Source organism: Alligator mississippiensis, chromosome 2 (assembly GCF_030867095.1).
Source record: "Alligator mississippiensis isolate rAllMis1 chromosome 2, rAllMis1, whole genome shotgun sequence".
Lineage (NCBI taxonomy): Eukaryota > Metazoa > Chordata > Crocodylia > Alligatoridae > Alligator > Alligator mississippiensis.
The window spans coordinates 304,188,177-304,215,639 of record NC_081825.1 but is presented as its reverse complement, the minus strand read 5'-3'; the positions used below and the strand labels follow the sequence as shown (position 1 = coordinate 304,215,639).

The 27,463-nt window shown below is 39.8% G+C and overlaps 1 protein-coding gene across 2 annotated transcripts in view; it reads right to left on the bottom strand.

The window, feature by feature from the left end:
* The window catches only part of KLHDC1 (kelch domain containing 1), a 39,991-nt gene that overhangs the window by 9,658 nt on the left and 2,870 nt on the right, over positions 1-27,463 (bottom strand). Inside the window, exons 3-13 of one of the 2 annotated variants that reach the window (XM_059723430.1) lie at positions 26,749-26,866; positions 25,384-25,502; positions 24,293-24,371; positions 21,398-21,481; positions 20,049-20,132; positions 10,213-10,271; positions 7,610-7,679; positions 7,061-7,194; positions 3,572-3,684; positions 2,697-2,769; positions 29-113 (exon numbers count right to left, since the gene is read on the bottom strand). In XM_059723430.1, coding sequence (XP_059579413.1) covers positions 29-113; positions 2,697-2,769; positions 3,572-3,684; positions 7,061-7,194; positions 7,610-7,679; positions 10,213-10,271; positions 20,049-20,132; positions 21,398-21,481; positions 24,293-24,371; positions 25,384-25,502; positions 26,749-26,866 — 1,018 coding nt within the window. The remainder of the gene's footprint in view (positions 1-28; positions 114-2,696; positions 2,770-3,571; positions 3,685-7,060; positions 7,195-7,609; positions 7,680-10,212; positions 10,272-20,048; positions 20,133-21,397; positions 21,482-24,292; positions 24,372-25,383; positions 25,503-26,748; positions 26,867-27,463) is intronic. The other variant, XM_014601319.3, reaches the window with a different exon arrangement.

Below are 27,463 nucleotides of genomic sequence, written 5' to 3'. Positions count from 1 at the left end.
CTAGAGCTTTATTATAAAATTAACTCACTGTGTCCATGAAATGCAAATCATCTTTGCTTCCACCAAATACCATCACCTCCCCTTCTTTGCCAAGACAGGCTGTATGCCACAACCTAAAAAATTATAAATATAATGAGTGACTGAATAATAATGGTTATTTGCCTATTATTAGTAAAACAACTAAATTAGCTGACTTAGTGTTTTTATTCATGTGAAAAGAAAACTGAATAAGGACACAATAAACATACTTAAAAGGAGCACTCCATTTTGTAAATGCTAAGACTTACCAAGAAGAACTTTAAACATTTTAAAACTTTTATTTTAGTGAAAAATATAGCATTCCAGGAGGCTCCAACACTTAAAATAAAATTTGAAAGATCAAATTATTCACATCTTTACCAATATGAGAAGATTAGAAGTAGGGAAGAGCAATATGATTAGGCATTTTACTTTGAAGGGGCTTTGTTGAACAATTTTCCTATACACCAATATATCAATGTGCCTGTCACGCTTCTCTGTAGGTTAGTTATACATATTTTGACTTAAATTATCAGTACTCTACATAAAATGCTACAGTGGAAAAATTAGATAATTATAAAATATCTCTGTTCTTATAAATATTTTATTTTATAACGTTTTCCACTTTATTATTAATTCATAAATAGAGTACTGACTGAGTTGAGGTTGTGAGTTCTTTGGTGCTGACTCTCATTCCTGGATTCTAAAACTGCAGTCACAGAACACAGGCCCTTCTGTGTCAGCTCCCATCAATTTCTGCCTCACCCAAGATTTATGTGGATCATTTTCTTTTTGCTACACATTTACCAAAATCAAGCTCAAGAGAAATGTATTGTGCATATGAAATAGCTTGGAAAAAAATCTTATCTTACAAACTTATCAGATTCACATAAACAGGTTCCACTGTGCTGCATTTATTTATTTAAGGATTAACTAACCAAATTCTGTGCTGTTTTTTGCTAGCATTATCCCCAGTAACGGGGATAAGAAGGGATAAGAGTCGCTGCAGAACTGGGGCCCTTATGTTTATTTAGCTACTAACAAAAGTATGCATAAATGGAATTGTCATTCAAAATGCATTCATATTTTCTTACTTCATTCATTTCAGTAATTATGCACTCTTCTCCTTACACTAAACTGTATCCCACCTTTTCTCTTCCTCATACCTGTAGATAGGTCTGTCTCTGTCTTATCTGCATTAGGGAAACTGTGGCCTGGACTTCCTCATCGAAGAACACTGGAAAGCCTTTCCTGCCTTGACTTTGTTGACATTCTAGCTTGCAACCTGATGCTTTTTCTATAGACTGATAGAGTTTATGTCCTCTCACAGCTGCTCTAACTTATCATCACCTAAACATTCTAATAAAGCATGTTATTTACATAATGCATAAGCTGAATTAACAATCTTTTCACACAGTCTCTCTACCTACAATTAGAGTCATGACATAGTTTATACTTTAGTTAAACAGTGAGAGTTTACAGTTTAAACATAAAATTAATTCTGGGGGGAGATGGTGGGAGGGAGGGGATTCAAAGTGGGAGGAAGGGAGAGGAAGGGAGGAAAGGTTTTTTATAGATGTCAGAGAGATTATTCATTATGCATCATTCAAAACAAAAATAATTCAGAATTTTTAGGGGTACCACCATAAATATTGTTTTAATTGAAACTCAGGTAAATATAGCAATAAACTTGTGCATGTGACACATGCTACATTTTTATATATGTATATATCAATATATATATTTCTACCTACACATTTAAGAAACTGTTCTCAAATCATTCCATGGCAGAGGTTCGGATTAAAGACCTTCTATATTGCAGAAGTCCTGCACTAATCCTCTGCATATATGAAGGCACAAGGCACAGGTATAATGCTCTGCACCAGTTTGAAATAATCCAGCATAGAAAGGGACCCTGGGTATAGACCAGAGCAGATGCCTTTATTCTGTTTACTGGGCTAGAAGGAAAGCCTGTGCAAGTCAATCACAGAACAAATTTCAGTGAGGTCTGAGATCTCAGATCTATCCACTTGCTAAAAATCTGATCATAGGATTCACATATATTACTCTAAACTATGGTCTGGAGGAGTGCCTGTCAAGTGGTTCTTTGGCCTGCCCCATTCAGGACAATCATATAAAGCTGGGTCACTTTTATATGATCCAGTAGCTACTTTATGGGAGAAAGTGTAACTAGGGAACTGGAAAGGAGGTCAGATGATAGTTTCTATTTGTGACTCTGCCATGACCTGCAGAATTACCTAGGACAAATAACTCCATCTCTCGCTACCTCAGCTTCTTCATAAGAAAAAAAATGAAAAATGTTATATACCTTCCTGTGCATAGCATTTTGAGAACTATAGATGGAAAATGCTACATGAAAGCCAAGTAAAACTTGTACTTGGAAATAAAATGCCAGCTTGACTTGACATGAAGTTCTTTCTTTACAAAAACTATTAATGCCAGCATTCATTATAATGTATAATAAATACTGAAGATAACAGACAACACATAGTAATGAAAAACCATAAAACATAAGTTGTTTAAGCTCAGTTTCTAAAATATTTTGATAAATACGTTATTTTAAAGGAATATGTTTTGACTTAATGCAACATATAACTGTTTTAAAATAATCAGTAGTTTCAGTAAATGCTATTCTTTCTTTCTTTCTTTCTTTTTACCTAGGCCTGCTCTTTGGTAAGTGGGTAAGTTGTCTCCATCCATTTGTTGTAGTACTATGAATCCAACCATCACCTGCAAATAAGGAAAAATATACATCTTAGGACTCCTTCTTGGGGAATAAAATAGTACCTTTTTGTTTTATATTATCATTATTACATATTATCACATCAAGAAACTGCTCATTATAGTTAATGAATTAACAACCACCATTTCAATGTTTTCATAACTGAACACAGTAAATTCTCTTTTGTTCACAATAGAAAAAGTCAATTACGTCGACATCTGGACTTAAAACACATTTAAAAAAATAAAATATTCAAGTCAAATTAGGAAGACTGCTTTAAAATGACAGAACTATATTCATCATTGTGAAGCCTGCTGTGCCTCAGATAATTCATAAATCTTAAAACCACCCCTCAGTATTCCTTCACTTTCTTTATCTCTCTCTCCCTATATCGGTTACTGTTTAGACATTAACCTCAACTATTCTTTTTTCATTTAAGTAAAAAGTTCTCCAACTTTTTACTTGGAGGTTGCATAGGTCAAACTGGGACATGTGACTAATGCTACATTTATCCAAAAACACCTATTATCTCTAAACTATTATTTGTGTGTTGTTAGTGCTATTACTGGTGCAATTCAGTTGATGACAATTAAGTGAATGAATGAAAATTTCCCCCTTGTCTTTTACATTTTAAACTCTTTGTACTGTATTATGTGTATCTACAGTGCTATATAAAATCATAAACTCTCTGAATAACTATTCATGCAGTGTGAGAATCATAAAACAACACCTAGAACAAAACAGCTTCAAAACAGAGATGAATATATATAACATCCTGGTTAGCACTAAAAAAACTTTTAAATTACTTACTGAGTGGAACATTATCTGAACTCAGTCCACCAAAGAGGAAAAGCTTGTCATCCCCTACAGAGGTCAAAGTGTGCCAAGATCGATCTTTTGGTTTCTCTCCATTAGTATGAATACTTGGTAAAACAAACAAAAAACAATTTAAAAGAATGCTAAAACTAAACTTGTCTGGCAGTTCATTGCATTCTAAAACAGGCAGGGACCCTCCTCTGATGGAAAAGGCTATCTTGGAGTAAACCTCAACTATGCTCTACAACACAATGCTGTTCAAAACTGAAACAAAAAGTCTTGTACTAATTGTTATTAGTACAAGCTATTACATTATTTAATATTATTAGTTATTATTATTTAATAGCTGCGGAGTAAAGTGTCACTGTCTACACGTGGAATGCTATTAGGCTACAGTAATAAGTAATTAATAAGTAACTAATTAACACAGCCATAATTGTTCTCTGAACATACCATTTACAATAATTATATTTACAAATCTCAAACTCATAGCAGGATTTTTTAAAACCAGTGATGTGATTATTTAATGCACACGATCAGTTTTATTTTAGGAAATGAAGAATAATGTACTGAAAATGCACAGGCTAAATAGGTGAACTCACTTCTATTATTCAAGCCAAATGTAACTAGTGGGGCTACAGAATACTATAGTTCTTCTGTTCCTGAGAAGAGTTATATCTTTAATGAGTGTAAGTGGTCAGGACATTGGCTTTACCTCTTATCCAAAAAGATGCTACATATCACAGTGCCACAGATTCACCCAGACTTGAAGGGAGGAAAGCCACCTTTTGAGAAACTTCAACTATTTTCTGAGATGAGGTGTTTCTTGGAACTCCCCAAAGAACTGTACTCTTTGAATGATGAACAGCTTGCCAGGTCTATGTGAATTGCAAAACAAGGCAGGTGTACATCTGTAATATTTTAAAAAAATCATGGCTGTGTCTCATAAAAAGTGTGGTTCTTCCAGATGTCATCTGTGTAGATCCCACACCAGGTGCAAAAAAAGTCTCAGGTGCTTTGGGATAAGAGTCTGAACAGTCACTGGGCTGCACCTGTATTGGATATGTATCTTTGCATGTTCCCACTAACGACATAAAGAACAGAGCGGTTATAATCATCCCTTGCTTCCCCCATCAATTCAGAATCTTTGTTGAAAGAGAAATCTGAAAAATCAGGGGTAGAGGGCAGGTCAAGTGACTCACATGGATAACACCAGAAAGAGGCAGTTACCATGAGGGTTTTATTTTATTTTTGGATATGTGCCCTGTGTTTCCCAGTCTAGATGACTGCTAAGCAATGCCCTACCTGGAAGGCCAGACTGTAGCGTCCTAGCTACCACTAGTCATTGTAACAGGCCACGTCTACATGCGTGCTTAACTACAGAGTAGACTAATTAGCTGCAGAGTGAAATGTCACTGTCTATACATGCAACACTATTAGGCTGCAGTAAACTAATTAACGCCACCATAAGCTAGTAAAGTGGTAGGGACACTAGGGGACAGTACTATCTAATGGCAGGATAATTAACAGCGATTAAATGTATGTGTAGACACTGACCGCAGGTGTAAATCGTGCCCACTCAGCAGGGGGCCAGACTCCTGCCTGCCACCTAGCCATACAGCTCTGCACTTTTAGCACCCTCATGCCCCAGACAGCCCTGACGCTACCCAATGCCACCATGTGGAGCCTGGGCTGATCCCCCAACCCCGGTGCCTCCAGCCCTAGTGTAAAATGCTCTGCCCCAGCTCAAATTGCTGCTGTCTCAGGCATAGGTGCTGCGCTTGGGAGTAGTTTACTCCAGGTCAAACTGCTCCAGAGCTTATTGCTTCAGATTAACTGTATGTGTGGACGTGCCCGTAGTGTCCTAAAAAATATGACATCTTATCTAGCATCCAGGTCAGGAGCATAATGTTTAAAACAAAGTAAGGAGTTTAGTCCAAATCACTGCCTTGCTGAACTCAGGTATAGGAATGTTTCTAAAACATGCAGGAGAGGCAGCTTGTGTTATACAACAATGAGCTTTGAAATTTGTAGAAAAAGATGAGTAAGACAGAAATGCCATGAAGATATGGGGGTCTGCCTAAAGAGGTTCATCCCAAACAAGATACTTTAACACGGCACCAAAATCATCCAAGATGTGAAGTTCTTTCTCCTGGAGAGGAATGAGATTTTGGAAAGAAAACAGGGAGGTCAACAGATAGATTCAAACTGAAGTCTGACACAACAGTGGGAATAAATTTTGGATGAGATCTCAGCACCACCTCAGCTGCGTGAGGAGGATCAACCATGAGTCTCTGCAATTTGCCAACCCCTCTGATTGATACAATGTTAAGACTCTATGCTAGCGGAGGCCATTAACTGGTGGGTAATTATGGAGTAATCCCTTGATAAATCTAGATATAGTGAGATAGAAGAAAACAGAATATGACAAGATGGGGAGGCAGCAGGGTCAAAACTGTTTCAGTGAATGGATCTAAATGGAAATGATGCAAATGGCAGTCCACAGAGTTTCAAATGTAAAAAATATCATGGATTTTGGGGACAGACACATTAAATTGGTCAACTTGTATGCAGGACTATGGAAACTTGCATGTGGAGACCTTTCAATTTTTCAGTAGGAATTCTTGTACTCGAAATCTCTGTCATTAGCTCTCAAGTACACTATTGTGTAATTATCTAATTTTGGATCCGTCTGAAGCATGTGACTGGTTCTGTGATTTTCGGCTCTCACTGTGCAGAAGTACAATCATGCCTAAGTAGACATTCTGAGGCGATTATCTGACCAGATGCTGCATCTTGTCTTATATTCCATAGTACCCTAATTATCAGAATTCAGCAGATATGTGTATATGGAACCTTGCTCCTACACTGCAAGAAAGCTGCCTTGCAAAGTGTCATGGCTCTCAGATCTTGGAAAACTAGAAACTTCATGTTCAATTTGGAGGCAAAGAAATCTATACTGTGGTTTCACCATCAGTGAAATGTTGGAGTGATGAGGAAGCTTTCCGAAAACATTTGTGGTTGGTAATAAATTGTCTGCTAGAGAAATATGACAAATCACTGTTTGTTCTTGAGATACAGAGGGTCACTGACCATCCAATTTTAATGACATCATTACTTCAGGATTGCCAATTCCATTAGGGCTGGCTTCTAGCAGATGCTGCCTTGCTTGTTTATATAATGCTTTTTAGAAGTATTCTGTAAAAGTCTGCATTTTAGAATTTTTTAAAATAGGGAGGAATGTTTTGATGCATTTTAACTAGAATATACACACAGAATCACATTCTTTTAGGGCCAAGTTTTGTACTGCAAGAAGGTTTGTGTATCTGCTGAATATTATTATACATGCATCTGTAATTAGCAGGTTTGTAGGAAGAGGTATATTCTGAGCACCAGGCCCAGTGATGACAGAGTATAAGTCACAGAAAACATGCAAACCTACTTGATAATACATCATGGAGCGATACACCATACTTACGGTACCTTGCATTGTAAATTGATGTAGGTGCCATAAATATGGTTAAGGGTGTTGTGTGCACACTGACATGTGTCTTAGCAGTCCAAGGCTGGTTCTTACTGTAGCTGATGTGTTCATTTTGATTCTGGGTATAAATCATCTGCACATACCAAAATCAGTCCTTGAGAAGCTATGCATTTTTAGACTTGGAGTTAATTAAAATCAACATTCTAGTGACAGGCTGAAGGACAATTTTTCAAAATTTGCCACAAAGCCGAACCGTCACAACAGGTAAAGAACAAAGTTCAGGGCTATAGAAACATCCTATTAAGGCCAGTGTTTGAGAAACCAAACTATATATGGATAAATATGAATGCTTTGTCTTTTCAGCTACAACTCTGTAACAGCTAGGCATTTTGTAGTAACACCCAGTGCTGTGGAGAAGCTGAATGACAGAATGTAGAACTGGTAATGATCACAAATTACACATATTGTAATTTACACAGAATATGGAACTGAAATTAGGTTAATTTTAGGATAAGGTAGAGGTACAAAGAGACAGGTAAAAATAGCACCTTGAGTGGAATCCACACAGACTTATCATCAAAGCAGTTGTATTCCATTGTCTTGCACAGTGAGAGACAACTTCAGGAAGAACAGACACAATCACAATAAATCATTTGTTCCTGTTCATCATGATTCCTTATCTTCAGTGTATTCTATCAAAAATGTTACTTTCAAAGAACAACAAATAACATAGTTTCTCCCACACAGCATACCCCAGAACAAGAGATGTACCTTATTTTTGAAAGGTAGAAGGAAGAAAAAAGACTTTTCCTTCAAAATACTGGTAAGTAGCAATAAGTAACTGAGTACCAGCAACTAGGTAGTAGGGCTGTGCAAAGCTTCGGTAGCTGATTCGATTTGGAGGAGATTCGGTCCGATTTGGGGACCAAATCTCCAAATCCAAATTGAATTGGGAGACCAAGTAAAAGCTCTGAATCAATTTGAAACATCCAAATCGATTAAGAAAACGATTCAGAAAAGTTTATGGCCAATTCAGAGATTTGGCCATAGACTAGACAGGCAGCTGACGCAGCTGCCTCCAGTTGGCAAGTCTGTTGGGCTTGGGGGACGGGGGAGGGAAGGGTGTGGGGAGGGGAGGGATTGGGGCTGGGACAAGCTGCCCAGCTGGAGCAGGGGACGTGTTACACAGAGAGGGGGGTGGGGGGAGAGTGGAATGCAGGCATGGCAGCACTGGGAGCAGGGGCTCTGCCCTGCTGCCGTTTGCCCAGCGGGGGTGGGGGGGGCCGGCAGGATGTGGGCAAGCCTTGCTTTAGGCGGAAGGGGACAAGCAGCAGCAGGGCATAGTCCCCGCTCCCAGCGCTGCCGCGCCTGCATCCTCTGTCCACCCTTCCCACTCCCCACGCCAGCTAGCAAGTGGAGGCAGGGCAGAGCCCCTGCTCCCAGTGCTAATGCAGGCGCAGCAGCGCTGGGAGCAGGGGCTATGCTCTGCTGCTGCCCGGAGGAAGCCATACGTGCATCGCTGCGCCACCCTTCCCCCTGAAGGCAGCAGGGTATGGCCCCCACAGCTCTCCCCACCAGGGCAGAGGCAGATACAGCTGGGGGAGACGCAGGAGAAGCCCCCATGGCTCCCCTACCCAGCCCCATCCCTCACCCGACACTTAAAAAAAAAAGCCCTGCACTCATCTGCTGCGGGAGTGCCGATTGGGGCCTCTGGGGCCTCATGGCAGAGCCCCCCCCATGCAGCGCAGGGCAGTGGGGATTGCCTCCCATCGCGCACACTGTCTGGGAGCTGGGGTGGCTCTAGCAGTCAGCCGGAGCATGGCAGCACTCAGCCCCAGCTCCCAGGCAGTGCATGGCACCCTGTCAAGCCGCACTGCGCCTACCCCATGGGGCAGCTGTCACTTGGGTGCCAAGTGTGGGGGGCAATCCCCGCTGCCCCGCACTGCGGGGGGAGGCTCTGCCACGAGCTCTCAGAGGACCCAATTGCTGTTCCTGCAACCAGTGAGTACGGGGCTTTTTTTTTATTTTTTATAAAGTGCTGGAAATAGGCTGGGGCTGGGCAGGCCACCCATGGGGGCTTCTCCTGCAGCTCTTCCCACCCATGGAGAGACAGGCACAGCCGGAAGAGCCATAGAAGAACCTGCAGCCACCCGGCTGTGCCTGCTTCTCCCCGGCCGATCTGAATCACCGAATCTCTCCGAATCAGCGCCAAATCTTCCAAAGTTGATTTGGCTGTATCAATTCGGGACAGTGATCTGAATCAGCAAATTGAATCACTGTCCCCTGAATCGGCCAAATCCAAATCAAATTCTTCCCTATTCGCACAGGTCTACTAGATAGTCCAGCATGGTCATTCTGCTGTTCTCCATGGAGCAGTACAGCTTTATTTTCACTTTCCCCACCAGACACTTAGGATACAGACACTGCTATTACCCAGTTTTCAGCAGCTGATTTTTGGAAAAAGGTGCATGCACATGTGAGAAAAATATGGTATGTTGTTGAAAAATAACTATGTAGGATGCTGTCCCATTTTAGATCCTATTATTTTTGTTTAAAGAACTGTTTCTTGAGAAAATGGAAATGTATCTTTCCCTGCTTTAACCTATAAAAGCTTTAGAAAAGTAGTATAAACCATGTTCAAAAAACATGCAACAGTAAAATGGCATACTTGAATGTGAAAATGAGGCAGTTAAATCACTACAGGCTATGCTGAAATTGTGTTCCCTACCATCAGTGGTGCTTTGGAGCACAATAGAGAGCTTTTTAACAGCAACTATCATATTAAGTTACACTGGGCACATCTACATGGGCCCTTTAATACGCATTAGCCTATTTTAAGTGTGCATTAAAGCATCACAAAAAACCCCATGCACTTTCACTAGTGTGCATTAAAATAGGCTAATGTGTCTTTTTCTAGCATCTCACAATGGAGGTACTAAATTTAATGCGCACTAGCAAAAGTGCATTAGTGAACTGAAGACAAAATGTACCAGCTTTTTAAATAGTCCCCGGATCAAATTTTCTCCCCAGAAAAACTTGTAGCATTAAAACATACATTAAACATACATTAAAATATCAAATGTAGCATTAAAACATACTGTTAAATAGTTCCACTCTCTTATATACAACTTTAAGTACCACACAAACTTACCTTCCAGACCAAGTCCAGGTATCTAAGTTCAGACAGTGCAAATCATTCATTCTACTTTGCTAAAACAACAAAATCCCAGATGATTTATTAATTGTCTAATATAACACACATATTTCAGAAAGATATTTCCTAAAACATATTTTTTAAGTAACATTTTTTTAAAAGAACATTGTAGCCAGGTAGTTAAGGGTTGTGAAAATTCCAGACAAGCAGAATTTATTCTTATGTAAAAAGACATTTTTTTAACATAACTTTAACACTGGCTTTTTTTTGCTAGAAAGATTTAATATTCATATTTAAAGTCAAACAATCTGTGTAACTCTTTAATATCTATTATAAAAGTAAAAGCAAAACATGGATCCCTGATAAATAACAATAAGCGTGTATATTTCTGTGTATATGTTTCGAGAGGCTAACAAAGAACAGTTAATTTTTCAGAATAACAGTATATGTATAGTGTGGGGAAAGTAGAAGAGGGGAGGATAAAACTTCATTTGCTTGATTGTAAAAAAAAATTGTAATGACCTGTGACCACCCTAATTTCTTTCTGTGAATCGCCTGCGCATCACAACCCGTCAGCTGTGAAACAGGAAAATTTATCCTACCTTACCTGAAAATTTCCTTTTTTTCCTAGCAGGAAAATCCACAGATCCATTACAATGGTTCTTACTCCTACTTGCTGCTTTTTAGAGCCAGATATCAGGCTTGCCAATCAAAGTAGCGAGTGTGATTACTCCCAGCCAGCAAGTCAAGACAAGATACTTTAAGGTTGGTTTCATAGAGCTAATTCCTTTAGATTTTAATTTTCAGATTACTAAAATGATCGAGAAATTTCTAAACTCTTCCCACTGTAAAGCAATTTCAAACTCCACCTCAACTTCTATATAGCATATAACTATATTATACCCATAAAGAAAATGGAGAACAACACAATTTAAGCTTTCTTTAGGACTATAATCCTTGTGCCACCTGTGCTGGATAGGTGGGCTCCCTCCCATTCAGAAAATAAATATTCAGGTAAGATAAATGTTCCTATGCTCGTCAGGAAAAATCCTCTCAGGTTCATTATAATGCAAATGTTCGGTGGTAGTGTCAGGAGAGAAAAGAAATGGTGAACGAGGTGATAGATCTCCATCTCCCTTATCTTCTCTCTTTAAATACTTCAATTACCCTCAGTTATGTAGGGATGGAGGTGTGTACATTTAATTTGTAAAGCATGAAACTAAGATCAAATAGCCATCCTACATCTCTCTCTCTGTGGGCATGCCTACATGTTGCCATACGGTGATGTTGCTACAGTGCCATGTTTTAGTACTTCCTTTTAGAAGTACTAAAACATGATGCAGTATGGGTTGTTCCTGTGCCATGCTCGACATGCACAGGTACATTTCCCAGCTACATTGCCATGGTGGTGCACTATTGCTGGGGAGCGCACTGCTATGACAACGTAGCTGGTGATCACATGTAGATACATGTGACTGCTTCGTACCATAGCATGCTATACGGCAATGTAGTGCGTCATTATATTGCCGTAGGGTAATGTGTAGATGCACCCTGTATGTTTGTTATGATCCTTCAGACCAGGAAACTTCCACGACTCTACATGAATGTACACTGACGTTCTAAAAGGAAAAGGCCTTCTAGCTTTGAAAACTTTAAAAATGTACCAATTAATCTTCTACTAACTGAAATCTCAGCAGCAATTTTATTTTTTAGGTGCTCTGCATGGGGACAAAATGGATGGAAAATAAAATTTCTTGTAAGCAAGTTTATTTTGGGAATAACTGTTGTGTTGGCGCACACTGCCTCTCATGAGGGGTGCAATACTGCCATTCCTCAATAACATCTTAACTTCTGTAAACAGCCCTTGCCAAAGCGAATGCCAGAATGACAGCCTTTGAAGGCAGAAAATCTTGAACACTTCTGACAAGGGCCCAAAAGTGCATTAATGAGCTTTTACTAGTGTGCGTTAAATGTAGTACCAGCAATATGAGGTACTAAATCAATGCAAATTAGTCTGTGCTAATGCATTAACGCACACATGTAAACGTGCCCAGTGTTTAGGACATGTAATAGAAAGTGTAGTTGCTGGGTGTAATCCTCAAATACATAGTTTAAAGAAGCACAGCAACTCAAAGTATTCCTATGTCTGGATAACAAAGTTGCTCCAGAATATGCTTGCTGACTCCAGTGACTTGGAAATGGCTATCACTTGGACTCTCATACTTTATTGTAAAAGTTGCAAAATATATTTTGCCCTTGCATTGACTTGATCCAACTAGGCTGATTTAAATCCTGTACACACATACAGACATAAGATATTCTGCTTGTGGAATATTTTATCAGGTTAAAAAAAACAAAGGTGGTATAAGCACACTTGAATATCTTCCTGCAACTGATCTCTCTCAGTTAATGCAGTTGGATTTATTTTTTCTTGATCTTGACACAAATTTGACAAGAGCAGATGCTTCTCAGAAAAGAGTCAGAGCTGTATAGCAGATGCCATCAGAAGGAATTAAAGAAGCAGGACCTACTGGGGAAATCTGGGCCCTCCCATTCACTTAGACTGTCTTGGAGAATGGTTGTGAACAGTAGTGTAACTGAGGGGGGCAACCAGCATAGCAGCCACGAAAGCCACTTTTGTTGAGGGGCTGTTGCAGAAATAGCCACAACATCATGGCAACCAACACACCCCCAAGAACTGCACAGCAGCCCAGGGTGCAGAACTGCCTGGTTGTGCCTCTGGTTGTGAACAGAAAAACTATAATTCTTTTGGCCATTACTGTAGCTACAGCTTTTTAATTTATCCACAGAAACTATAAATTGGGGAACTGTTTGTTGTGGAGGGGAGGAGGAAGGGGGCTACAGGTGTAATGAAAGGGAGGTAGTCAAGGCTTGACTACTCTCTAATGAGAGATCTTGGGCTATAGATGCCTTTATCCCAGATAGATCCTTCACTTTCTCAATCAGCTGGGTTGATATTTATCTCCTCCCTGTCAGTGTTTGTGAATACAGATTTCTTTTTTTCCTTCATTTTTCCTCTGGAACAGAAAGATTTATTATCTCATAGTCAGGCTGATTATCTAGTTCCTTCTTCCATTCTGATAAAAGTTATTATTCAGGTGTTGAAGCCCACTGATATCATGTTCTATTATTTAATTTTGGACAAAATTGTTCCCTCTGTGAACTTCATCGGTGTTGATACTGGCATAGATTTTCTCAACCAACCTTCCCCAATTCCAAAATACGGTAAGTTTTCCGTACCTTAACAAGACAATGGCACCAAGGGATGAATACTCTGAGCTCAAGAAATTAACACATTTCTGAAAATGTGTAATCTCACAACAGAATGTTATGGCCAGACATCTGTTCTTATCCAAGACAGCAAACTGAGAAATTTAACTAGAGAACAAATGACACTGCTCTTTGTGACCACTGGTTTCTGAATTTTCTCCTCTGATAGGTATAATCTGCTGTGGAGGTAGATACCTCTGAAGGTCCCCAGAAGTAATAATGACCGCATAGTATCAATCTGGTTCTTGACAGAGTTGACATACCATGTTGTTCCAGACTAAAGTCTCATTGCAGTGCTTTTTCCAGAAGCATGCTGTCATTTTAGCATAAGTATACATAAACTCTGGTGTGTCCAAGGAAAACGTAATGTTAACTAATGTTTTGGAAAACATTTTCAGGCAAACAGGCACTATCTGTTGTATATGAAGTTAAGCTATCCCTTCTGGGAAATTCATATAATACATGGGTAGAGGTTATTTAGATCAAATACTCACAGAATAAACATGGAAGTAGCAGTTATGCTGGAATTTAGAATCCCCATCCTAAACTATGACTTCCAAAGGAGTCCGTTTAAGAGCTCCTATTTAATGGTTCCTCTGGCTTAAATACTAGAAAGGGAAGCCTTCTTGTTCCCTGGTAAATCAACAACCCCAGTTGGAAGCAAAACTATATTTCTATACTGTATTCATATTCTGGTGCCTCATATTCTAGTCTTTATTTTGCATGGAAGAAGGGTATTTTAATACCCCAGTTCTAGGTTACACTTGATTCCAAATGCATGCAGACTATATATCTGTCCTAAGATTCAGTCTTCTAATACAGCACTGATAAAGCTCTTCAACATTTATTGCCATTTGCTCCCCCATTTAAGGAACCATATCACACAAACCCAGTCTGCAATCATAATCGCTTGGGAAAAATGCAGAGTATTTTCCTGCAACATCTCCTATGTTTCTTATACCACTTGGTGTATTCAGTCAGCTAGTGAGGTATCCTTACTATAATTCTTAGCTGGATCAGTGTGCCAAGATCAGTAATAAGGTCTGCATGTCCTTTTGAGCTAGAAGGCCTCCTCAGAGTTCACATTTATTTAAAAAGGGTTACATGGCAGCTCCATTTATAGTGACTCAAGTGCCTGCTACCTGGGACACTTAAGAGTGAGCAGTACCTGATTTTCCTGGGAACCGGCTTTCTATCATGGTCCCAGGCAGACCTGGTGCTACGACACAGAGTTATAGCTCGCTGCTCTGACTGTGAATTTCAGGCTGAAAATCTCAAAGAGTTTGCATCTCCCACAACAGCTACTATTAAGGAAATCTTTCTAAATGAAGGCTCCCACTCCAGAATAACTTCTGATCTTGAATGATAAGAGTAGGCAAAGGGAATCTGACCATGCATGCACTGATCTTGCATACAATGAAGTCAGCAGATGAATAAAGGGCTGTTGAGATGACTTTGTTTTTGTTATTACAATATTCTTTAATTAAAGACTAAACATTTCATTGACCAGACATGAGAATTTCATTAATTTTTCAAAGCATAAATCATAGCAGATTTACCTGTGAGTGAACTAATGCCCCTCCTCTTTCACTTCCTCCAATTTCATTCTTAAGAGGCTTCCTGGTAGAATAGAGTCCACATAATACTCCCAAGAGCAGTTTCAAATGACTCCTCCAAATAACACTGATTCTGAGGTTCTTCCTCTACCAGCTCTAGCCCCAAGTTGGGAAAAAGCTGCCCTTGTTCTTAGGAAAACGATTATAAGGATCATCTTCACACTTCTTGGACCTTTATTGTTCCTTGTAGAGCCTTTATCCTGCAAAGATTATTTTCTATCATGGCAAAATAGAAGAAAAGGAGAAAGAGAGAGTCCCTGTACAACTTGCTTTGCATTTTACTGGGGAAAATGAGGCTTAGAAGTTTCCTCCATGGAGGAATGACTACTGTGTCAAAAGCTGTAGTGTCCTTCACTCATGTCTTTACCTTTCCTTTTCCATTTCTTGGTTCTACAGTAACCTCACAAGGCCCAGTTACTGAGTGTATTCTCCCCTCCCCCTTATTTGTAAGGCAGAATGAAAATTGATAATAGGATTTCATGGATGAAGCGAAAATAGATCTGCTGCTACATTACAGAAATAACTGCAGAGGTGGTCACACAGAAATAAGAGAAACAATTATATGCTCTCTTGAAATGGTCCCCAAGTGGGCTCCTTGAACTTTTCTTTTGCCTTAAGGAAACAGAAGCTGCCTGTGGATAGCCCAGGGATGAGGTGTTGGGAGCACCCTTTTTTGTATTTCTGATTTCTACAGTCTAACAAGCAGAGCTAAATAAGCAGCCACGCGGCAATGAACCCTATAAGCAAACAAGGCAGAGTCCCATATGAACTGACTCACACTGTTAAATGGAGCTGCAAAACAGAAATAATTAGTGGGGCCAAGAGGCCCCTTACTGCTTATTTGTTTCTTCATGGCTGGGTTGCTTTGCCTCTTACCCCCTCAAAGTGGGTTTTATGAAGGAGTGAGAAGAAGGTGAGGCACAGCTGATACTCAGTGAACAAGACTGCTTTAGCCCAAAAGGAGTGGCACAGAAAAGCCATAGGACAGGTATGGTTCAATTAGCCCAGAAGATATAGCAGAGGCAACCTCTAGCACGTGAGAGTTGCTTGCCCGGGCATTGTTGTAAGCCTTTCCAGTTGGTAGCTTCTCTATCCCTCTGGTGTCTTCAAGGTGTTTCTGATAGATGATCATTCAGAAATGCTGTGCTGGAAATTGATGTTGCTAGCTGCCTTTGTGTCAAAAGGGGGTTTCCAGCAATTTTGCTACAAAATCGATATCCTCAGACTATGCAACAGCTGCCAGATAATATTTAGAATCCAAAAACAAAAACAAAAAAAATTAAAAGAATCACTTTTTTTCTGGCAGCTGAAAAAGTGATTCTTTTTTTTTGTTTTGGTTTCTTTTCTTGGCAGGAAATCTGGTGAAACCTTCCTGCAACAACTCAAAGCAATTCAAATGGATTAGTCAGCTCCTACTCTAACCTAATTGATGTCTGACTTCTGCCTCCTAGGAAATAAAGTGGGAGTAAGACATTTTGTAATGGATCTGTAGACTATCTGGAACAACAATGTGCTATAGTATATAAATTCTCTCTCAAATGAGAAGGAGAATTGGGACAGCTGAAGTGGGTGCCATTTTAAGTCTAGTTTGCACTTTTTTATAGCACAATAAAAACTTCTGTTCCATTACACATAGTTATCTCAGTTTGCAGTCCTTTTGGGAACCACAGCTTCCTTCTCTTTCAGACGCACAAAAAACTATACAAGCAGTCAGTGCCATATTGCTAAAAGCTACTTCACTGATAATCATAACAAGAGTGGGATGCAATTGTAATTGGAAGGGATTTACAACGCCCTACTCGCCAGCTGAACTTAATTCACCACAAAAGGCTCCAAGTTGCTTGGCAACAGAGAGGGGTAAAGTCTTAAGAAAAAGACAGAGTATCTGTAACAGAAATCAAATTTAAAAGATAGTAAGCAGGACACATTAATTTAATTTGGTCTATTTATGTTATTTAAAAACTGTTATGTTTGTCTTATTTGATCCTACTTTCTTATATTTCTAGTTCATTCTAAGTTTTGTAGAAGCTAGGGAATATGCAACTAGCAATTCAACGCTGCTATGCACGTAAGAGGTCGAGACACATCATAAAAGGAAAAAAAAACTACCCTGGTAGAAAATTCAAAGATCATAGGACGTGATTAAGGGTATTTAATATCTTTCATCAGATGGTATTTCATTTGTTTATAAAGTATTGGTAAAACAGGAAGCACACTTGATAATTCATAGGGGAATGTCCTGCTCTCACCTTTTAGTGGCTCATTAATGTTGTCAAGCTATTACTTAAAAGTTCATCTTCCTAAGGTAAGGTATACTGATTCTCATGACTCCTGGCCTAATAATAGCCTTGAAATTGAAAGGACTTATTAGCACAGACAGGAACTGAGACAGGCTAGGAGGATTAACCACTATACCCATAGGCTGGACAATTTTCTGATTGCCAAAAGAGCCTCTTCCTTAGATTGTATTTGTAAACTCACAGGATGTTTTACTATCAAGTTAGAGGAGAGGGGTCAAAGAAATACACCTTACTCTTGGAATATAGTTAGAAATGTTTCGATGGTTCTATGGGGAGTTTATTTTGTAATCTCAGATCAGCTATGAAAAAGTACAGTATGATCCTTATTCTCAAGGTAAAATATTCCACGGCCAGGGCCGTTCCTAGCGGGAGTGAACTGGGGCGACTGCCATGGGCCCTGCACTTTGGGGAGCCTCATGGCCAGTGCAGTATAGGTCCTGCCATGGCTGCCACTGCCAAGCACCACTGGCTCCGCTGCTGAGTGCTACCAGCTCCAGCCGCTCGCTGCCACCCCCCGGCTCCCCCCACCAAACTCTGCCAGCTCTGGCCGCTCACTGCCACCCCCCTCCCCCAACCCTGCTCACCCCACAGGCCCGTCTCCCCCTGCACGGGCTGATATGCCCCAGGCCCCGCACATCTCTCGGGACGGCTCTGTCCATGTTGCTTGAAAAGCAGAGTTGTCAACCATGATCTTCATTCATATTGGCATACTGGGTCAGACCAAAGGTTCACCTAGCTCAGTAACCCAATCTTTGACAGTGACAAGTTGTAGAGGCTTTAGAGGAAGAATATAAGAAACGGTAGGTATTGAGTGATCCACCATCACCTCCATACCTCCTGTCAAGCTTTCCAAGTTACCAGCAACCATAGCTCTGAGGATATCCTAGGCCTGAGAGCATATCCTTACTACATTTAATAGCTTCTTATGGACTTATCTTCCATAAATTGATCTAATCCTTTTTTGAATTCAGTTATATGGCTGGTCTCACTACCAAGTTTTGGCAATTTTTTGTTAGCTATTAAAATACATTGGGCCCAGGTAATTAAGTATGTTGAAGATAAAGACTGAGACCAAGAACCAATCTTGATGATCTATGTAGAGCAGGGGTGGGCAAAATGCAGCCTGAGGGCCAGATACAGCCCACCAGATGATTCTATCTGGCTCGTGGGGCCCCTAAAAATTTTAGAAAATTAATATTTATCTGCCCTGACTGCCTGTCATGTGGCCCTCGATGGCTTGCCAAAACTCACTAAGTGGCCCTCCGCTCAAAATAATTGCCCGCCCCTGACAGAGAGAGAGAGGACAGGCTTGATATGCTTGCCTATGTTGCTGATGTCACATGCTGCACTGTTCTATATCACCTGCAGTTACCTAAGGCCAGCAGCTTTATCTCCAAATCACAGGACCCTCTCTCACTCATTACATATGTTCAGTGTAGCCAATTAGTGATTCCTTAGCTGACTTTCAGTGTTTCCCAACTGAGAAAAGCTTAGTTTGGTAACTTTCATGTCTTTTAAAACAAAATCATTTGTATATAATATTATGGTTTTTTAAGTATTTTCTCCAAATTGTAAACTCTGTAATAGCGTCTGACTGCATGTGAGAGTCAGAGAGAGATGTGGATAGTGCTATAAATTCCCTCATTGTTTAGGAGAGACAGCATTAAAGAAAATTAAAACATTTGTTAAAATGTATCACTTGCTAACAAATCATTAATTAAAATATAAAAAATAAACAGTCTGACCATATAGAAGCCTTTAAAGTTATTTTAATACGGAATATTAACAACCCACCATTTGCTTGAAGGTGACATATCAAAAACCATATTTTAAATATTTTTTTCATCATACTGCCAGTGGTTTATTATGTTGAAATACCAGTGGTAATATATAGCCAGGCAAATGTTATAGGTTTTTAAGCAGTTTATGCATCCTTAAACATCCTATAAAACAACATATGTATTGTCATATTTCTTAATGGCCCATGGGTTCTATATTCAACTGATAATGTGACTAACCACTGCTAGCTGTACAATGTTGATTGATATGAGTTTCTCTTTTGTGTGTGACATTTACCCACCAGCTGAAAGTAAAAACTTATGCAATAATAATCTGTTATGTGAATGTTTTATCTTGGGCTTGATGAAGCAACTTTAGTTAAACTACCCTAACATATGTTAAAAAATTGCTCTAAAAATGTTTGATTAGATTCTTCTCTGCACTTGCTAGACAATGTGCAAAAAATTATATAAAAATGGAAATGGAGATCTCTTGACATTTAGCTACAGCTGTATGCCAAACATAACACAGTCACATTGTGCCAAAAAGGGCACCTCAGCTGGCAATTATGGAGGCAGGTAAAAAACAAACATCCACCCTCCTTTTTTTTTGGAGAGGGATTTGTGCCTCTTTCATCTAGACTGAATACAGAGAACAGATGTCTACTACCCTTTGTGGGGCACACAGAGGAAAAAAAGGCATCTAGGGACACCTCTCACAAATATAGTGGCTAGGACCACAGACATTATGGGCTTTATTGGTGCTATGTAGATAAACTGCTATCAATAAGTAACTGGCAAACACATTACATTACTACAAATTAATTATTCATTAAATAGGTACTAACCAGTACTCGTCCTCCAAAGATATAACCCTTATTTCCCAGCACAGCACATGTATGAGCTGCTCGAGGCTGAGGTGGCTCTCCACCCTGAAAGAAATGATGCAAAGACACTTGAAGATGTTACCCTGTACAGTACCAGTTAAGGCTGCAATCAATCAGGTATAAATTGCAAAAAGAGGACTGAAATATATCCTTTATTTTCCAAAACATTTGCAAAACCAAAAAGAAACAATTTGAGAAGAACATCCAAGACTCCGCTTAGATTAAATGCTGCAAAAAAAAGTTAACACTAAATTCCCGTGCATTTTGGTGTTTACTTTGTTCTCTTTTGGCTTGATTTATCAATGCAATACATTATTCCAGCTTACTGCCAGTGAAATTCCAGTGACTCGCTTTAATTTTCCCTCATATAAGTCTGCAAGAGCACTGATGAGTAAGTCCTGTGGGGGCCTGATTTTCTATGGTGCAAAGCATCACCTGACAGTTCTGAACTAGAAATCAGATCCTTAACAGTTTTATGCAGTATCCATTGATGATACTATTGAGAGTTTGTCCCTTGTAAATAAGAAATAGAAATTGCAGGGCTGGGTCTTACTTTTCAGAGGTACATTTCCTCCGACATCTAGTTTTATAAGAACATTAGAACACCACACAAAAGCCACTTAAGCACTCCCAGAACGTTATGAGGCTCTATGCTATGCTTTGATCCTAATGTTAATTGATATAAAAAAAATTACATTCCATTGTACATTCCTTTGTACTGAGAGATTGTTCAAGGTAATAGATGTTTTTATACACAGGATGTCAGGTACCTTTCTAATAGCCGGTAAGTAGCATCAGTTTGCTACAAGCTTGCTAGAGCTTTTGTAACACTAAACCTTTAATGAAATAAAAATATAAAATAGAGCAACTGCAAATATACAGTACTCATTCTTCAGGTGTATATGTTCCCCCTATGCTAAACATAATGTTCCCTACATATACACCCCTGTACAAATAGACCCCCTACGTACATATACATATATACATACATACATATACATATATATCTATATATTCAACCCCTCTTTGAATCCTTGCTATGCCCTTGGCCTCTGTAGCACCTGTGGCAATAAGTCCCAGTCCAATTACTTTTTCATATGGGTATTTCCTTTTATCAGTTTAGCATCCGCCACCTTTTACTAGACTGTTGCCTTGTTCTTGTGTTGTAAGACAAGGAGAACATAAGTACTTCAATATTATTAGCCCAAGAAATACTAACATTTTCCAAACTCTGAAGTCCAGTAATTGTTCAATACGTGGCAGTTACAAAACTATGTATAGAATGATTAAGCATTTACAAAAATACTCACTCTAATTGTTGGCTGAAACCAAGTCTGTGTGTTTGTATCAAAGACATGAACATCATTGTGCCATCCCCAGTATATTTGCCCTTCCTGAAACAGGAGAGTTAAATACATTTTTTAAATATAATTTTAAATTTAATCTCACAATTCCTGTGGTTTGTCAAAAAGTTTTAGGCATAAAAATGACAAGTTAAAAGAAAGTAAATGAATTATGAGGAAATTCATGTCCTTATTTGTATTTTAACAATATACCCTTAGTAACATTTTCAAAATGATTTAAACATTTTGCAGTGCAAACGTCATTGAAAGGGAATGGGATTTGGGCCTCTAAATGCTGAAGAAACTTTTGAAAACAGAATTTAGACTGCCATGATTTAGAAAAGTTTACTATCAAACTTTTAGGCTAAGTACAGACAGTCAAAAAGCCTGAGGCTGAATCCATTTAATCCTACAGATTTCTCTGAACTGCCCCCTAGACTGAACCAATAAGCAAGTGAAATGACTTTTCAACCCAGAAAGGCAGCCAGACCCCTTTAGCGGCCCATACCAGTACCTGGAGGATGCTAGAGCAGGCCTCCCAGCCTGCTCACCACTGCACAAAGCCCAGAGCCCAGCGATTCCCTCAGCCACATCATTTCCTCCGCCTCTGGCCAGCTGAGAAGCAGGAATGGGGGAAACTGCCCCCACCCTGGCACTGGACCCCCAGCTGGGACTGCCCCGGCATGGGGAAAGGGGGAAGCCCCCAGCAGAGAATTTCAGCTTCTCTCCCCCATGCCCAGAGTTGGACAAGTCCCCCAGTCACTCCCCCTCCTCAGCCCCAGGCAGGCTAAGGAGCAGGCATGGGGAGAAAACCCCATCTCGCCACCGGACCACCAGCTGGGGTCTCCCTGGCAAGGGGGGAGGGGCGATGCCCCCAGTGAGGCTTTTGTCCCTCTGTCCCCACCCTCCACCCACCCGGAGCCGGGCAAGTCCCCCAGCCATGTCCCCTCCTTGGGTCCCCTAGCCATGCCCCCTCCTGGGGCAGCAGGCCAGCTGAGGAGGGAGTGGGGGGAAATGCCCCCATCCCCCAGCAGGTCTGCCAGCAGAGGAGGGTTGTGGCCAGGTGATAAGCCCAGTTCCCAGCTTGGGCGGGGGGAATAAAGCCCCCACTGTGCACTTCCACCCCACCTGCATTGGGTACAGAGCCAGGGGTGGGGGGCAAGCCCAGTGGGGCTGACTCCCAGGCAGGGGAGAAGCCCACAGTGGGGGTTTACCCGTCCCCCCCCATGGGCAACTGGTGCCTCCCAAGTGTGCAGGGGCACTTCCGCTGGCACTTCCAGTTTCGCTGTTGGTGCTTCCAGGGGGTGCACAGCTGATCTCAGGGGGTACACGTGCTGGAGCAGAGAACGCAGCCCAGGGCTATGAGTTAACTTGTAACAGAAAAGGATCTGAGAAAGAAGTTTCATAAACCGGTCTGACCTAAATCAGTTAAGTCTGATATTGCATCCATCCAGGTTTACTTTAAACCAATTTTGGGAATTTTTAAAGCAGTTTAACTGCACTGAACTTCTGTTCTGTTACAGGTTTAAACCAGCTCCTGATCACTTAAGCCAGTTTGTGCATAGCTTCTGTCCCTAGCCTTAGCAGAATGTGCTTAATATAATCAAATTGTTTACTTCCTTGGTAAGATATTTTCTTGTAGGTTAATGCTAATATATGATTTAAGGCAGTGCTTCTCAACTGGTGGGTTGCAACCCAAAAGTGGGTCATTTAGAGCCAGTGGGTGCACGTGCATCTACCTGGGCAGACACACGTGGCCAGCATACAGTGAGGCTGAGTCATGGAAGCAGCCCCAGCCACTGGGCGCAGATAAGTGTATGGGGAGCAGGGGATGGAAGTTCAGGGGACTGTCAGGAGGGTGCGCATGCATGCGTGTGTATGTGCGTACACGCATGGGTGCTGAGGACGATGGCCAGATGCAGGGCTGCAGCAGGGCAGGAGTATTGGTAAGGAGAAGGTGCCTGACCCTTCAGCAGGGGAAAGAGGTGGGGGTGGTTCTTTGCAGCAGGGAGCTGCATGCCTGGATGGTGGGCACGGGGCTGGTGCCCATACACGTAAGGGCCTGCACTCGCTACTCATGCTCCAGCCCAAGTGGGATGGGGGTATCCAGAGGTCCTCTGGCAGGGCCGGTCAGAGGCATGGGACTGTAGACTGGGAGTAAGGGGCATCATCATCATGGCCCAGAGGGGGATAAGGGACTGTGACATGGGGGTGAGGGGCTCTGGCAAGGGACTTTGGGTCAGGTATTGGCAGCGCCAGTGGGGTGTGGATCAGGACAAACCACTGATCTTGGCAAATGGGTCCCAGAATTTAAAAAGTTGAGAACCACTAATTTAAGGGACCTGTTCTAAATGCTCATCTAGCTCTTGTTAATAGCAGTAACAGTTGCTCACACACAGAGTCTGCCTATTCATGTTCCAATTAGGATATTGTAAGTCAGACATCTTAAAATAAAGATGCTTATTGTGTATAATTCAATAAGTGAAGATATTTGTATATATTTAAAGTTCCATATTCATATTTCCCACTATAACTTCAAGGAAATCAATGCTAGAATTTTCTTTAAATGGAAATTTTAGAATTGAATAAAATATCCCCCATTTTCTACTTTAATAATATTTTTGTGTCCCTTTATTTGGAAAACGCAGTCTTGTGTTCCTACAATATGTAGGAAAAACAACTGTGACTTCAATCTTAAATAGAAGATTAAGTTCTAAGTTAATATTGATGAAAATGCATAGTGACAAATTAAAGAGAAAACAGAATCTCTCATACCAATTGGCTGCAGTGCAACAAGTATTCTTCAATAATCAAAAGGAACTAGCCATTCTAAAACGGTAACAAGTTTCACAGGTCTCTTACCCAAAATGCATCGTGAACATCAAAACAGTCACTCAGTTCATTGTGTTTCCTACATCCATAACCACCAAAATATATTAACCTGAAAGAACAAAAAAATTGAAGAACTCAATTTGTTTTAAATGAAAGTTCAGTTTAGTATTTTGATAAACTGCACCTTTTAATTCTTATTTCATTTAGAAATATGAATCAATTAACCTCCCCTTCATTAATCTGTAAACAAAGGAAAATATTTCATACTATATATATTGATGTTCTAGTTCCTTTTTAAATTCTTTTGACTCTCTTGCTCTCCTGTTTTTAAGTTATTCTGTTTTTCTTAGTGTAAACCACCCTGAGGCTTTGTTGGGAAGGGCAACATATTAATTAATTAATTAACACACTAATTTTATGATGCAGGCAGAGTCACCATACACATAAATGTGCCTGACACAAACCTGCAAAAGCAAGGGAATGAATTTTGAAATGGAAATACAGAGACATCATGTAATTGTGTCACTACCTGGAAGACATGGAATGCAGAAATCAATTAAATTTTTATTCTGTTCTGTACACATTGTATATCATCTTTGTTTACAATGGTGTTCACAAACTGCCTTGCATGCTATTTACCGTTTTCTTAATGACCAATGCTACTATCCTATCTAGACTCTCCCATGAAAAGTATAGGACCTGAAGTAAAATGTTTACATATTTTACTTAAATATACTTAAATAATTAAAGCTACATTTAAAAACCAATTTTGCCAAGTAGCTCTTACAATATAAATATTGAGACTTCAAAAAATGTACATATTGAATAAAAATATATACATAATTTAAATCAATAAAATAAAAATATATGGCATAGTGCCTATTATCCAAGACTCTCAAAGCACTTCACAACGTTTAATTAAATCTGACAACACCCCTCCAAAATGAAGTTATAGGTACTATTATTCCAGTTTTACAGAAAATGGAGGTACAAACGAAGAAATCTTTCCAAAGTCACATAGGCGGTCATAATCAGAACTACAGTTTCCTGAGTACCAGCCTTGTGTTACAGCACTTCTTCCCTTTGATTAATAGGTATTAAAAATATTCTTGATGTGTTACCTGTCCTTATACACCCAGCAGGAAAGCTTGTCACGTGGTGTAGGAGGTTGACCTTTAAAATTTGTAATTTTTTTCCACCTATAGGTTCCATTTTTTGTTCGCAAATTAACATAATATAGCTTAAAAGAAAAAATTAATATTTTCAGTATAAAGTAAATGATTTTGAAGAATCAAGCACAACTCATCAATAGCTGTGATGAAAAAGAGCAAAAGAAAATCATAATTATTCCTTAAAAAAAGTCAGTGTAATTGACAGCATGTAGTGACTATGTTGAAAAGAGATTGATCTGCTGACAGCTTGTACATAAGCAAAGTACAGCTAGAAGCAATGAAATCTTGCACATCTGAAGTCAGCTGAAACACAGATGTCAAACACAGGGCCCACAGGCTGCATCTGTCCTGCAGAGCCTTGTCATCTGGCCCATGGGGCTCCCAGAGAAGTGCAGAATTTGCGGGTTAGGCAAGCTGGGGTGAGACCCCTTGCTGAAATCCAGAATATGGAACACCACTGGGGATGTGTGCCAGAAGTGGTGGGGGCTGAACAAGAGTTGCATTAATCCCCATGGCTCCTGGATGTCACCTGCCTTGTTGCCAGAGGTGGGTCCAGACCCAGTCTGCAAGGAACTTTGTGGTCTAGATCTGGCCCAGGGAACCAACCAGTTTGACACCCATAAACTAAAGTTTTGCAATTGACTTCAACAAGGTCAGTATTTCACCCTTTGTTTCTACCAACCTGAAACACTTCTGCCTGACCTAGTCTGGACTGTATAAACTAGGGGTTTAAAAATCAGTGCTTCTTGTAAATTAAGCATATGAACTTGTTTACTAATCTAAACTGACACTGACACTAATGCTTCTAATGCATTAATAGACTAAAATAACTTATTTCTTATATTTCACTAATGATTAGCATTTAACAGTTGTCCACAATCATCAGGAAAACCAGCCATCCTATTAATGTTGACTAATTATTATCTGACCATCCAAAGAAATAACCAACAAGCCACTAAAGAGAAAAGACAAAGTGAAAATGTGAAATCAGTCTAATTATGGTGGCAAACTTATTTTTTCCAATAGAAATAAGATTAGTCTAGGGAAATACTAGCAAGTTTTAAAAATTGAAATCTTAACATGTTGGCATTACCATAACCCATTCAAAACTAGCAGTGAAGACAAAGGGAGCTGTGCACAGGCTCAGAGATTACAGAATGAGATCCACAATTTAAGTACAACACTTCTGCATTAAAACCAAAACTTCAGCCTTAGATTTTCTCTGTTTAACTGTAAAGCGTTCTCTGCTTTGTTAGAAGTCTATGTTATTAGTCATTCAATTACAATACACTCAGTATTAAAAAAAAACATTACCCGATTACTGTATCCTTTATCATCAAATCCACCAAATATGTACAGGCTCCCATTAATGCAAGCTCCACAGCTTCCTGACATAGAGGTAGGTAACTCTCCTTCCATTAGGTGCATTGTCCTGCAATTCAACAAACTCATTAAATCTTATAATTAGGTTCCTACATAACTGTTTAGCAAATGAAAGAATGTAAGCAATACGACTAAGGAATTTCCTGGGTTATCGAAGCCAATACCCTGCTATAAAAGGCAACCGTGTCGTGCAATACTAAATTTAAAAAGTTCAATTTGAAGACTTTTCTTCTCCGACTTTTTCTAGTTAAAGTCTGTTCCATATTTTCAGTGATTTGATGGTCCTTCAAATGTTCAACTTAACTATATTGGTGCTTAGTTTATACTCATTTGCTCTTACACAAACCTTGCCTTTTAGTTCTAATTAGATTGTGAGTTGTTTCAGGACAGTGACCAAGTGGGACTACATGATTATATAGTCCCACGGTTGCTGTAATACCTTTGGTTGTATGTAATATCAGAAAGATCACTACAGTTGACTGTATTAGATTCATGCTGTGTGGTGGAAAAGTTATTTCTAATTAATTTTGTGCATAAAATGATTAAGTATGAAGCATACTGAAAACAAAAAATATATTAAAGAACGTTATTAAGACTGCAAGGTCAAACACTCAACATTTAAGAAACACCAGAATTAAGGCTGCCT